Consider the following 14163-nt stretch of genomic DNA (forward strand, 5'->3'; position numbering starts at 1 on the left):
CAGACTCCCATGTGCCAACTGAAAACATTCACCTGCAAGCAAAACATGACCTCTCCCCCCTCCCAGTCTTAGTAGCACAGAGATACAGTCACTGAAACCTGCCAATAAGGAAGACTAACGATTATAAAGCTCACCACACACCCAAACACCTGCTTTCCAGGAGACACCAACATTCACCCTACAGCGGTTAGCAGAATATCACAGGCACTCCCTCACCTCCCAAATGCAGATTAATCACTGTAGGCAAAACTATAAAGCCTCCCCGCAATCACTCACCTTCATCAAACACAGTGTATACCTGCCTAAAGGTATAGGGATGCACCTAACAGCAAACGCTCATGAGCTCTGCTCCAGTACACACGCCTACGGAGAAGAGCCCTACAACTCTCCTGACATGCCCTTTCTAAGGGAGGAATCCGCAAAGACCAAGCACCACATTTCTCCTTCTGCTGCTCTACCCCCTTCCCCTCCAAGAGGTCATGACCCACTCCCACTACTCCCGATATAAGAGAGCAGAGATTACTACTTTGCCTCATTACCCACTAATCCACGGGGGGAACACGTATGTATATTCCTGAAAAGAAAAACTTTATGCTTCCTATAGTCAAGCGCTCCTCTGCTTCAGAGTACAACGCGAGCTACTCTCCCTTCCAGCTCCTGGGCATTCTTCTCCAAAATAACGAGGAAAGTCCATCCGCTGCGGGACTGGCCACAACAGCCCCTTTCCTTCAGCTATGAAAAGTCACTCTCACTCGGCAGGAGACCTCTCTGCACCCCAAGGAAAAGGGATTACCACCCCACGACCGCCCGCGCCCCCCGGAAAGGGGTCCGCATCACCCTCGCTGCCCCCCCGCCCCGCTGAAGTGCCTCGCTCCTCTCCCCCACGGTGGAACTCACAACCCCCACCGCCCCGGTCAGCCCCGTTCCCCACCTCCGCCGCCCCCCCAAACTCCTCCCGGGCGGTCATCACACCACCCCGACACAACACCGATCGCAGGCCCTCACAGAGGCCCCGGGGACCCCTGCTCCCAGCCGAGAGGTCTGTCTCCCCCCTCTCCCCATCTCGCCCCCCGCCCCGGAGGCAGAGAAAAGGCCTCCCTCCCAGCTCTTCCCACGGTCGCGCTCTCTCCTCCGGGAAGGGAAAGCGAGGCCTGAGCCCAAGAGGGGACGACGCGCGGCCCTTCCCTTCCCCCCGCCCCCGCGCAGGCCCGCACCGTCTCCTCGGGGTCGATGTCGATCCGGAAGGTCTGCTGCTGCAGCGTTTTCAGTGTGATCTGCATAACGGCGGCGGCGGCGGCTGCAGGCCGCCGGTCGCGTCGGGCTCCTGTCCCCGCGTCCCCCGCAGCGCAGCGGGACAGGCGGAGAAGAGAAGAGTGAGGAAGAAGAGGAGGAGGAGGCGGAGCAGCGGCTCGCCCTGCGCCGCGCAGCCCTGGGGCTCCAGTCACACCACGCGGCGGCAGGCGGAGCGGCGGCGGCCTCAGCCCCTCCGCGGCTTAGGCGACGGCGGGGGCGGAACGGGACAGAGACCTGACGTGCGCGCCTCCGCTCGGCGGGAGGGGGCGGGGCAGGCAGCGGGGGCATGCGCGGGCCCACTGCTCCTCTCCCGCTCACCGAGAGCCGGGGCGGGGGGCGCATGCGCAATCACCGCGACTGGGTGGCGCCCGCTGATCGGTCCGCCAGTGCTTCGTCACTTCTCCGTCCGCCTTGCGCTCCCGGCACCACCTCAGGCTTACGTAATGCGCAGGCGCGGGGAGCTGCTCGGTTGGGCGCTGGACTGACTGCGCAGCGGCGGGCAGGCGGGGTTTAGAAGCCGGGCGGGTGCGAGGCGGTGTGGTGCTTGAGTGGGAAATGGGGTTCGGGATGTGCACGTGCATACACCGCTTGTAAGTTGTTGTACAAGTTTATTAATACATACATACATGTTTATAGGGGTCAGGGGGGCCCGAAGGCTGCAGCCGTCTCCGGCAGGGTGTCTGTGGGTGGGGTTGTTGATGCCGTGCGGCAGTCTGTCCATCGGGCAGGTCCGCAGTGGCTGGGAGCTGGGGTTTGTTAAGCGCCTCCTCTGGTCTGCTGTGAGGTGGGTGTGCTGCTGAGTGAGCCAGCTCCTTGCCTCAACATGCCAAAGGGCGCAGGTTGCTGTCAGCCCGTGTATGTGCTGTAAGTAGTAACGTTTCCTTCCCGTTCTCTGCCCAGAGCAATGCTGTAAGACGGTAGGCCCAGTCAACCTGGGCACAGTTTGTTAGCAGCATTGACTGGTGTGCAGAGACCTCAACTGATGTGTCATGAAAGAAGCTTGCCTGTCACAGCAGCAAATATCCACAGTTCAGCATGGTGAAAGACTTTCCTCCAAGAAGTTGATAACAACATATTGTTACACCTAGGACAGCTTCTTGAGACCAAATGTGTTTTCAAAGTTGTGACAAGCCTTATGATGCGTATACTGCAAAAGCTTAGACTAGTTCTCTGCCATAGTCATCCCAAGCTTTATATCTAACATAAGTTGTTTGACTGCTTTTCCTAAAGTGTGTATCATCCTTTGTGCATTATCATTTCCACTTCACTTCAATCCCATACACATAGGGAGCCCAGGAAGTTACTTGCTTATCACAGAAACTGATGCACTGGATGGGACAGTGTAGTGCCTCAGTTCTGCTGGTGCTGGGGTTTCAATAGTTAGTGCTTACTTTAGTTGAGTTGTTAACCTCTGTTTCCCCTGGTACTCCTTAGGCAGTGAAGAGGGAGCCCTGCTTCAAATAACCTTTGAAGTTGAGCCAGCTGTACTGATAAAAGAGATCCTTGCCCCAGCCTTTTATAACCTCTTGAATCAGTAGGTGTGGGATCTCTCAGTGCATTTTGCTTGTAACTGTGGATGTCTTTCTTAAGAAGAGGACGCTGCAGTTAGGCTAACTTCATACTGTAATGTAATTAAACCCACATTTCTTAGTATTGTGTAATGCCTTGAGAAGTTCTACTCTGCCACATTGTCAACATAATGTTTGTAACTAAAAAAACATCTTTTAACTCATTATTACGGTAAGCTTGGCTTCATAACAATTTCTTACCAGCAGAGCAGCAGCCAGCAGGCTGCATTGCAATACAAAGGGAAAGTAGGACACACCTCTCCCTGCAGCAGTCTATGAACGTGTACGTGTGTTCCACACACAGCTGGTGGTGCTGCTTCTGTCATCATGCACCTCAGGCTCTGACACACAGCTGCTAGACAGCCAAAGCTTCTTAGGGCTTTCACAACCAAAAAGAAACTGCTGACTGTTGCTTGTAGGAATCCAGCATTCTTGGCAGCACAGAATGAGTTTCCTCCATTGCATGGAGAGCCATTTAAAAAGAAAAAAAAAAGGACGCTTGCTATTTTTTGCATGGGTGGCTACAGCTTAAAATATGTCACTTCTTTGCTTTCACTATTGCCTGATTCCAGATCTAATTCTGTACTTTGCATGCATGTAAAATAAAAGGAATTTTTTTAAGCTTTTCATTTGGCAGTCCAGCATATTTAAGTGCTTAGCTCCACATGCAGATGAAATTGACTTCTGCTGAGGGGTTGTGTCAGTTTCACTACTCTTTTCTGCTCAGAATATGTTAAATGTAAACTGCTCGTTCTGATTTTTGTGGTTTCTGGTTATAGAATGAAGCACCTCTGCCAAATTTGTGGTGGGATGAGGATTCAGTTACATAGTGGCCTGTTTAGTTCTGCTATGAGGGCTTATAAAAGCCTCAGCATAACTGGGAGCCAACTCCAAAGGCTGTGAACTGCTAAGGATGAAATTTTTCCTGACTATTTGAACACTGAGCGAATAGAATGAGAAAAAAAAAAAAAAAAAAAAAAAAAAAAGCTGTTTTTTTTGTTTGGTTGGTTGGGTTTTTTTGCCTGCTGAGTGGTACAGGAACTTAGAGTGACTCACTGTATGGGGCCTAAATTAAATAAACAAATTCTTGCTGTTTCCTCTAGTGCAGCCCCTTCAGCTTTGTAAAATAGATTATGGCTTGCCTCTCCGGGTCTTTGTTCAGGCTGCTTCCCATCAGTTGCAGAACTGAGGGTGGTTTGGTTTGGTTTTTTTTTTCCCCAGAGTACTCTCATCTTTTAGTTTTATAGTGCTTGGTTTTTTTTCATTTTTATGCTTGAAGTATTTTGGATGATTGTTCTATGTCCAGAATGGAGTGTCACGCTTACCAACTTCAGTTACAACAGTTTGTATGCTGACACAGTAAGCGCACAAACCTCTTCTATGCGAACAGAAAAACTTAACGTTGATTTGCAAGAGAGGTGAAATGAAGCCCATAAGTTAGAAAGATATTTTGATGGCAAATGTGTACAGTGATTACTTTTTGTTTTTCAGAAGTCCTGAGTTTTCATTTCCAAGTAACTTGATCTCCCTGGAGCAGTTACTCCAATTTCATGCCACCCTGGCTTTGTCCTGCTCAGCTCTTTTTGGTTGTCTATGATTACCTAGTAACTGCTGGATCCCAAATGTAGGTGTATGTTTTCACATCTTGCAAGTTACTAGGCGAAGCCATTAATTACCACTGGCTCTTGCAGAAGGGAAGGGAAACACAGTGAAAATAAAGTGTGGTAGGGAAGATAACTGGAAAGTATTTGCACCTCCAGTACACCTTTCCTGCAGCCAAGTTTCCTTATGTAACCCCAGTGCTTCTGGAAGTTGGAAAGGTCATAGAATCATAGAATGGCTTAGGTTGGAAGGGACCCTAGAGAAAGATGTTCGCATTTAAACCACACAGAGATAGGGACATGGGTCAGTGCTGGCCCCTTTCTGACTGAAAGAGTTATCCAAAGCTTAGGGTCTTGCTGGCTGTTCATTAGAGTACATATACACATTGTGGAGCCCACAGTAGCCAACAGCTGGAGTCTGTGACCTCCTAGGTCTCTCTCAGTACTGTTACATTTAATGGAAAAAGAATCTGACAGCCAAGACAGTAAACAGGTATGATGCAAGCCTGCTTATTTGCAGTGAATGTGCAAGGACCTGATTCTCTCGGCTGCTGGTGGCCAAGTAAAAGCAGTTTTGCCATTGTTGGTAATAGACCACAGTCCTTATGATAACTTTGTGAGGCCAGAGGACCAGAGACTATAGTGCCTGTTGACTTGTGAAACAGAATCATAGAATCATATAATTGTTAGGTTGGAATAGACCTCTAAGATTGTCAACTCCAAACCTTGACCTAATACCACCATGCTCACTAAATCATGTCCCGAAGTGCTACATCAACACATTTTTTGAACACCTCCAGGGATGATGACTCCACCAGTTCCCTGGGCAGCCTGTTCCAATGTTTGACCACTCTTTCAGTGAAGAAAGTCTTCCTAATGTCCAATCTAAACCTCACCTGGTGCAACTTGAGGCCATTTCCTCTTGTCCTATCACTAGTTACTTGGGAGAAAAGACCGATCCCCACCTCACTACAGCCTCCTTTCAGGTCGTTGCAGAGAGTGATAAGGTCTCCCCTCAGCCTTCTCTTCTCCAGACTAAACAAGCGCAGTTCCTTCAGCCACTCCTCATAAGACCTGTTCTCCAGATCCTTCACCAGTTTTGTTGCCCTTCTCTGGACACGCTCCAGCACCTCAATGTCCTTCTTGTAGTGAGAGGCCCAAAACTGCACATAGTATTCAAGGTGTGGCCTCACCACTGCTGAGTATAGGGGCACAATCACTTTCCTAGTCCTGCTGGCCTCACTATTTCTGATACAGGCCAGGATGCTGTTGGCCTTCTTGGCCACCTGGGCACACTGCTGGCTCATGTTCAGCCAGCTGTTGACCAGCACTCCCAGGTCCTTTCCCGATGGGCAGCTTTCCAGCCACTCATCCCCAAACCTGTAGCGCTGCATGGGGTTGTGGTGACCCAAGTGCAGGACCCGGCACTTGGCCTTGTTAAACCACATACAATTGGCCTCAGCCCATCGATCCAACCTGTCCAGGTCCCTCTGCAGAGCCTTCCTACCTTCAAGCAGATCAACACTCCCACCCAATTTAGTGTCATCTGCAAATTTACTGAGGCAGCGCTCAATCCCTTCATCCCCTCATTAAACAAGACCGGTCTCAGTACTGAGCCCTGGGGGACACCACTTGTGACTGGCCGCCAGCTGGTTTTCACTCCATTCACCACAACTCTCTGGGCCCAGCCATCCAGCCAGTTTTTAACCCAGCTTAGAGTGCACCTGTCTAGGCCATGAGCCACTAGCTTTCTTAGGCATATGCTGTGGGAGACTGTGTCAAAGGCTTTACTAAAGTCCAGGTAGATGACATCCACAGCCTTCCCCTCATGAACTAGGCGGGTCACCTGGTCCTAGAAGGAGATCAGGTTGGTTAAGCAGGACTTAGGTTCATGCCCTTCATGAACCCATACTGGCTGAGCCTGAGTCCCTGTTTGTCCTGCACGTGCCATGTGAGCACCCTCAAGATGAACCACTCCATAACCTTCCCTGGTACTGAGGTCAGGCTCACAGGCCTGTGGTTCCCTGGACCCTCCTTCTGGCCCTTCTTGTAGATGAGCATCTTGTTGGTAAGCCTCCGGTCATCTGAGACCTCCGCTGTTGACCAGGACTTCTGATAAATGATGGAGAGTGGTTTGTCCAGCTCCTCCACCAGTTCCCTCAGTACCCTTGGGTGGATCCCATCCGGCCCCATAGACTTGTGAGTGTCCAGGTGGCGTAGCAGGTCATTAACTGCTTCCTCCTGAATTGTGGATGGTTTATTCTGCTCTTGATCCCTGTATTCCATCTCAGGGGGCTGATTACCTTGCAAATTGCTTATCTGCCTATTAAAGACTCAGGCAAACATATCATTAAGTACCTCAGCCTTTTCCTCATCCTTGGTGACAATGTTCCCCTTCCGCATCCAATAGAGGATGGAGATTCTCAGCTACCCTTTTGTTGTTAATGTATTTGTAGAAACATTTTTTATTGTCTCTCATGATAGTGGCCAGCCTGAATTCTAGCTGGGCTTTTGCCTCTCTAGTTTTCCCTCTGTATGACCTAACAAGCTCCCTATACTCTTCTTGAGTTACCTGCCCTTTCTCCAAGAGTGATAAACCCTCCTTTTTTCTCTAAGTTCTAGCAAAACTCCCTCTTCAACCAAGCCTGTCGTCTTCCACGCTGGTTCATCTTCTGGCACATGGGGACAGCCTGCTCTTGCACCTTTAAGACTTCCTCCTGGAAGAATGCCCAGACTTCCTGTACTCCCTTGCCCTTCAGGACTGTCTCCCAAGGGACTCTCTTGACCAGTGTCCTAAACAGACAAAGTCAGCCCTCAGGAAGTCCATGGCTGTGATTTGGCCGACTCTCCTCCTAACTTGACCAAGAACAGAGAACTCTATCATTTCATGGTCACTAAGCCCAAGATGGCCTCCAACCACCACATTTCCCACCAGTCCTTCTCTGTTCGTAAACACCAGGTCAAGCAAGGCATCTCCCCTGGTATGCTCCCTTACCAGCTGTGTCAGGAAGTTATCTTCCACACACTCCAGGAACCTCCTGGACTATTTCCTCTCTGCTGTGTTGTATTTCCAGCAGACATCTGGTAAGTTGAAATCCCCCACGAGGACAAGGGCTAACGATTGCGAGACTTCTGCCAGCCACTTGTAGAATGCCTTGTCTGCCTCTTCCTTGTGGTTGGGTGGTCTGTAACAGACTCCCAGCAGGATATCTGCGTCGTTGGCCTTCCCACTCATCCTTACCCATAAACACTCAGCTTTGTGCTCACAATCATTAAGCTCTACACAGTCAAAACACACTCTTTGTAACGGTGTCTCATGTTATGATGTGCAGTTGAAGTACAAGGTAATTGCAAAGGCTTTGAAAACAGGGTTGTGGGCTAAAAGAGCATCCCCAAGGCTGTAAAAAAGTCACTGGTAGTCAGTTACTGCTTGTGGAAGAAGTACAGACTTGAGACCTGAGAAAAACTGTATCTTAAAGAGAAAAAAAGAGGAAGAAGCTAAGCAAGAAAAATGTTGAGCAATAGGATAATATATCTGACAACCTGGGAAAGTAACACCTTCAAGCCTCACATTGCGTGAGGTCCATCAAGTAGAGGCCTAAGGCTAAGACCCTGCTTAGAGAGTTAGACATCTTAGGCTAAGATCTCACCACTAAGTGAATTTTCTCACTACGCATACTGGTTCAAAGCTGTGAGCATACTCCTGGCTTCCAGGACCCTGACTGTTACAGATCCTTAGACCTGACAGCATTGTTGAGGGCTGTGCATAAGATCAGTGTGTACATGTCCATGTGCTTTCACCTCAGATTACGTGTGTTTCACCCCTTTAGCCACCAAAAAAATTGTTTATTGCATGTTATTACAGTTTGCCTAGTTACTCTTGGTAAAAGGCTCTGTGGTCTCTCTGGCAAATACCAAGGCAAATACTTGCTTCAGTGAGTGCTCATAGTAGGTCAGTGCATTCAGTCTCTGCACTAACTTGCAATAAGTGCCTACACGCTGCTGCCTGGGTCATCCCACTGTCTTAGGTACCTGTATGTTAGTAAGGCTGCCAGTCATTATTAGCATTACCGTACTTTTTACAAGTCCTACCTAGGTATTAGGACTGATGGCAGATAAAGAATATGAAGATGGTGCTCACCTGGAAGAACTGACAATCTGAGGAAGCAAGGACTGAAACAGTGCTTGCAAGAAGGCAGCACATTCGTAGCAGAAGTTATGTTTCAGAACTTTGGAGGTGAGTGCTGACTTTTCAAAACCAAGTGGGAAGTGACAGGAACAGTAGCATGGCCTGTGCAAGACCTTGAAGGTGGACAAAGCAGCTTCTATTGGCTATGCTGAACCCATGGGGAGCCAGGCAGAGGGCAGTACTCCAGGTGGATGCCTGTGAGGCTGGATGCCAGCAGATGAGCAGCAGCAGAGGTGTGGGAGGAATTGGCAAGATTTTGAGATTATGATGGTGGTTAGGAAGAGCTGTTACTTAGGTAGATGTGTAGAAGGACTCCAGAAAGGCAGCACAGTCTGGAGGGGCTTTGGATCAAATGGATCACACACTGGTAATGGAGAGGTGAGGGAAAGTAGCAGAGTGGCTGGCAGTACCCTTAATGAAAGGCAGCATTTACACCTTTCACAATGAGTGACCTATCCCAGAAAAATGTTTCGGAACCAGGCATTTTCCACTGGCTGTTTATATTAAATGGGAATGAATTAGTGTGAGGTGTCCTAGGATGTTTCTTTTTCTCTTAGGGTGAGATTTTCCATTGAATTGACTGGTCCCCATTCCACACACCTTTATGCAGAGCTCCCTTTCACATTCTCTGTAACATGTATTAGCAGAGAGCACCAGTGCGCCTTTTGGGAAGCCTGAACCAGCTGCAAGCTCATCTCTGGAGCAGGTGAACTGGTACTTAGATTCCATTTTGCAGTAATCACTAGAAGTGTAAATTAATTCACTCTTAATCTAATTCTGTGTGTGCTCAGGAGCTTTATCTGTCTCCCGTTGGCAGCATTATTTCTTTCACTACATGAAACTGCTACCAACCTTCCACAGTCATTCTCGGTTATTGTGCAAGGTAACACTGAAGCAGCTTCACACTCTGTTTGTCATGATAGTAAAGCACAGCTGCTCAGGTTAATCAGCTTACTAAACCGTGAAGTGTTAGGCAGTGACCATGGGAGCAGTGGTAACTTGCAGCAAGGTAGTTGTAACCACTTCAGCCACTACCAGCTGCAGGCAGAAGAGGGTCTGGATGTTACTTTTTGTTGGCTTTATTAGTGACCTCAAGGTCTGCAAAAAGTCATCAAAAGGGATTGGAGCCTTCATACTTGGAGAAATCCCTCTCCAAAGCAGTGCTACTCCCTTAGATGAGCGAAATCATTGTGTGCATTTTCAGCACCAGATCCAGAAGCATGGAAATTCCCATTAGAGTTTCTGTTGGCGCTTGGACACGATGGGTGTTAGCACTGGAGTCTGCACAAAAGCACCTGTAGTTCATATACACTGACGTAGTTAGTATGAGATCAAAATGAAACCCGGCCTTTAGTGGTAAAAGGGGACTGGCATTTATTTTAAGTAGGGATTCACAGTTGGAGTCCTTTATTTTGAGACCGATTTTTTTTTTTTTTATTGTTAGCATTTTAGCTTGATTGGCACTCAACCAAGTCTGTCAAGAATACTGGGAATTCACTATAAAATAGTAGCGTAGGCTGTCATCTTGACAGGCTTATATATTTATTACACTAATTATGTGGGTGTAGTAATTGTATTAGGAATATCTAGATGGTATGGTGGGCCTGTGCAAACCTCCTGAAGTTCAACAAGGCCAAGTGCAAGGTCCTGCACCTGGGTCAGGGCAATCCCAAGCACAGATACAGGCTGGGTGATGAGTGGATTGGGAGCAGCCCTGCAGAGGAGGACTTGCGGGTGCTGCTAGATGAAAAACAGTACGAGCCAGTAATGTGCGCTCACAGCCCAGAAAGCAAATCACAATCTCGGTTGCATCAAAAGAAGTGTGGCCAGTAGGTTGAGGGAGGTGATTCTGTCCCTCTACTCCACTCTGGTGAGACCCCACCTGCAAGTACTGCGTCCAGCTCTGGGGGCCCCAGCACAAGAAAGACATGGACCTGCTTGAGCAGGTCCAGAGGAGAGCCATGAAGATGATCATGGGGCTGGAGCACCTCCCCTAGGAGGACAGGCTGACAGATTTGGGGTTGTTCAGCCTGAAGAGAAGGCTCTGGGGAGACCTTATAGCAGCCTTCTGGTACTTCAAGGGAGCCTACAGGAAAGGTGAGGAGGGACTCTATCAGGGAGTGTAGTGATAGGATGAGGGATAATAGTTTCAAATTGAAAGGGGGTAGATTTAGATTAGATATTAGGAAGAAGTTCTTTCCTGTGAGGGTGGTGAGACACTGGCACAGGTTGCCCAGAGAAGCTGTGGCTGCCCCCTCCCTGGCAGTGTTCAAGGCCAGGCTGGATGGGGCTTTGAGCATGCTGGTCTAGTGGAAGGTGTCCTTGCGTATGACAGGAGGGTTGGAACTAGGTGATCTTTAAGGTCCCTTCCAACTCAAACCATTCTATAATTCTATTATTCTATGATATTTCCCATGGGTAAAATCAGTATGAGGCATGAGAAAACCCACAAAAGATTTCTCGGTTGACTCTGCACATTTTCTCATAGATATTCTCATTCAGTAGCAAAAGCTTTGATTTTATTTTTTTTTTCCTAAACAGTGATTTAGGTGCAGTAACTATAGTAATGTGAACTTCCTAATTTGAAGTCACTGTTAATTCATTTTACCCTATTAACAAAGGAAGGGACAAAGGGTGAGGGGAGGAATCTCAATTCAGGGAGTGGCTGCAAAGCATGCTGCCTCTGATAGTAATTCCTAGAGCATTGCTTCTGAGAGTTCAGCTTCACACAAGAGCTGTGCCTGCAGTTGGAATCTAACCCTTCCATATATGTTTTTGTTTGTTTGTTTATAGGCTCTCTTGCAGTCATATCAGTGTCATTTTGCTACTCCAGGATATAAGGTTTGCCAAGACAGGCTGTATGGGTGCTTGCAGTTGAGTACCAGGCTGCATGCTTGTATATTGCCCAAAGCAATTTAAAGCGGAGGTCATCTTCCAGGCCTGTTACAGTCATGGCTAGTGACTCTGGAAGCTTAGCAGGGGCTTCCATGCCAAGTGTCAATGCCTGGAAGAGGCTATTGACTGGGCATTGGAGTTAAACTCTGTAAACCTGTGTGTGCATAAAGACTACTTGTCGGTGAAGAGAGGAAGGTGTATTCTGTATGCTTCAAGAGAATTTATTTGGAAATGCACAGATCTTTTTATCCATGAAAAGTTTCATTATTTAATCACTGGTTTCTTTGGGGTGCTAGACAGTTGAAAGGGAAGGGAATGAAATGATTTGGGTTTGACAATTTCCATTATGTGTCTCTGAGGACTGTTACCTGATGGCTGGGTCTGTTAGCAGGAAGGGCTGTTGCTACTGTAGGGGGATTTTACAGTGTTTCAGAGTGCAGACTCTTTGCCAACTGTTTTAATATTTAGGCTTTGTTTGAGCTTCTGTCCTGTCTTTGTCCCTGCCTGTCCTGTAATAACAAGCAAAAATGGAAGCCAAAACCTTATTTTGCAAAACCAAAAGCAAAACCAAAAGCTTATTGGCCTTCTGTAGTTCTGCAGACCTGCTATGGAAGGGCCAGACGTCTAAATATTTCCAAAGCAAGGTCAATTATTGCATGAGACTTAGAATGGCAAATAGTGGAGGGGAATGCTTCAGCTAGGGCAGCCAATTGCTATTTCTATGATTTGACAGTGTCATGGTGAGGGTCTTCCCAACTTCAGGGCTAGATTGAGCAGTTGCAGAGTGGATTACTGAGTGTACTATGAAAAGCTCCTGGGGAAATGTCATCAGACATTGTCAGCAATTCATCTGGAACACTTGATTCCAACAGTAATATTTATTTGAAAAATAATTAATCAAATCCTACAGATCTAACTGGTCCTACTATGAATAAATCAGATAAGTTTCTTTTTGTATGGGTCATTAATCATTACAGTCATCCCTGTGGTTATCTGAAAGTATTTTAATTTACTCAAAATGCAATTAAAACTCGTTTAAACAAATTTGGCCTCAATTGTACTGCCCCACACACAGATTAATCTTTTCAGTGTGGTGCAAGGAATCGAACGCCAGAATAGATCTTTCTATAGAGACCTGACTATGGATTTATGCATCACTTGATTTTAAGCAGGCACTTTCCAACACTTTGTTTTTTACCCTGTTTGCCAAATAAAAGAGAACAATATGCTATGCTCCTATGCTCTGAGGCTTTTGTCACAGTGTTCATAGCTTGTACAGGCCATCTGCTGTGGAGTAATGTAGCTGCTACAGTACATTGCTTTCCTAGCGTATGCGTAACCTGACAGATGGAAAGTGTGAACTCATCAGGAATTCATTTGTATGTGTAGCTACTCTGTCTGTGTAAAGCTGTATGTAAAACAATACTAAGTCCTAGGTCACAGAGACAACAGAAACATTGTAGTTTTCAGGGACGTGGATAGCTTCTATTCCAAACTTCTACTTGGAGTGGGATCAAGAAAGAACTCAGACCCTGGTGCTCAGAACTTTGTCCAGCCAGACTTTGAAAACATCCAAGGACAGAGATCCCACAACCACTCTGGCTCTTGCTACAGTGCTTAATTATTCTAATGTTTTTCCCCTTCTAGCACTGCTGAATCTCTCTAGTTTCAACTGATGCCACTGTCTTTTGCCTTCCTGCCAGGCACCACTGGAGTGAGCCTGTCCCCATCCCCTTGCTTTCATCCCCACAGGCACCGGGGTGTGCTGTGAGGTGCCCCAGGTGCTTCTCTGCTCCATGATGAGCAGCCCAGGCCCCACAGACCTTCCTATACCCTCCTGTGGCAAGCACTTCAGTCCCACATTCCCAGTGGCCTCCCCTGAGCCCCTCTGGTTTGTCAGTGTATGTCCAGAGAGGATGAAATGCCTGAATAAGGCCTGATGGGTGCTGAGCCTTCTAGCTAGGAGAGAAAGATAGGAGAAAACCCATGAAGGCAAGGCAAGTACTAGCACTGAACCCCTGTGGGAAGAAGCAGGGGAGCCCAGAGGGCTGGCCAGCAGTGCTGAGGTGTGGGGAGAACCTGTGGGACCTTGTCCTGCAGCCTCCCAGGGAGGCACAAAGTATTATCCAATGAACCCTCTTGCTGCATGTGCCTGGAGAGGCCTGCCATGGCCAGAGTGACCTGACGGGCCCTGGGAAGACATGGCCGAGGCCTTGGTGACTGGTGTTAAACACAGAAGCAGAGCACAGGGTAAGATGGGGGGATGGAGAGGGCAGTGGCATTGGGGTAACCTCAGATGCATGTGCTGGGGCTGCAGTGCTGCTGGGGTGAGCCCCATGGCAGAGCCTGTCATGATGTCCCCAAGTGACATGTTCTGATGTCCCCTACTGATGGATTATGATGTCCTCGAATGATGGGTTGTGACTATGTGTCCCTCACTGCTTATATTTGGGTGCCGAGTGCCACCCAGCTGGTTCATGTCCACACTCCAGCTGAGTGGTATGCAAGCCTGGAGTGCTGAGTGCAGCCTTGGTGCTGGTGTTTGGGGAGTTGCTCCTTGCAGCTCTCCATACCCAATGCCAGAGCCATCAGAGGATGATCCCTGGCTCTGCCAGCT

At 48.1% G+C, this 14163-nt stretch overlaps 1 protein-coding gene across 2 annotated transcripts in view; it reads right to left on the bottom strand.

Annotated features, from left to right (window-relative positions):
• Positions 1–1313, bottom strand: part of RAD23B (RAD23 nucleotide excision repair protein B) — a 51463-nt gene extending 50150 nt beyond the window's left edge. For both annotated transcript variants that reach the window (XM_086479403.1, XM_086479402.1), the window contains exon 1: positions 1215–1313. In XM_086479403.1, coding sequence (XP_086335529.1) covers positions 1215–1280 — 66 coding nt within the window. In that variant the 5' untranslated portion in view covers positions 1281–1313. The remainder of the gene's footprint in view (positions 1–1214) is intronic.
• Between the last annotated feature and the right edge of the window lie 12850 nt (positions 1314–14163).

Source organism: Leptosomus discolor, chromosome Z (assembly GCF_034619465.1).
Source record: "Leptosomus discolor isolate bLepDis1 chromosome Z, bLepDis1.hap2, whole genome shotgun sequence".
NCBI classification, from domain to species: Eukaryota; Metazoa; Chordata; class Aves; order Leptosomiformes; family Leptosomidae; genus Leptosomus; species Leptosomus discolor.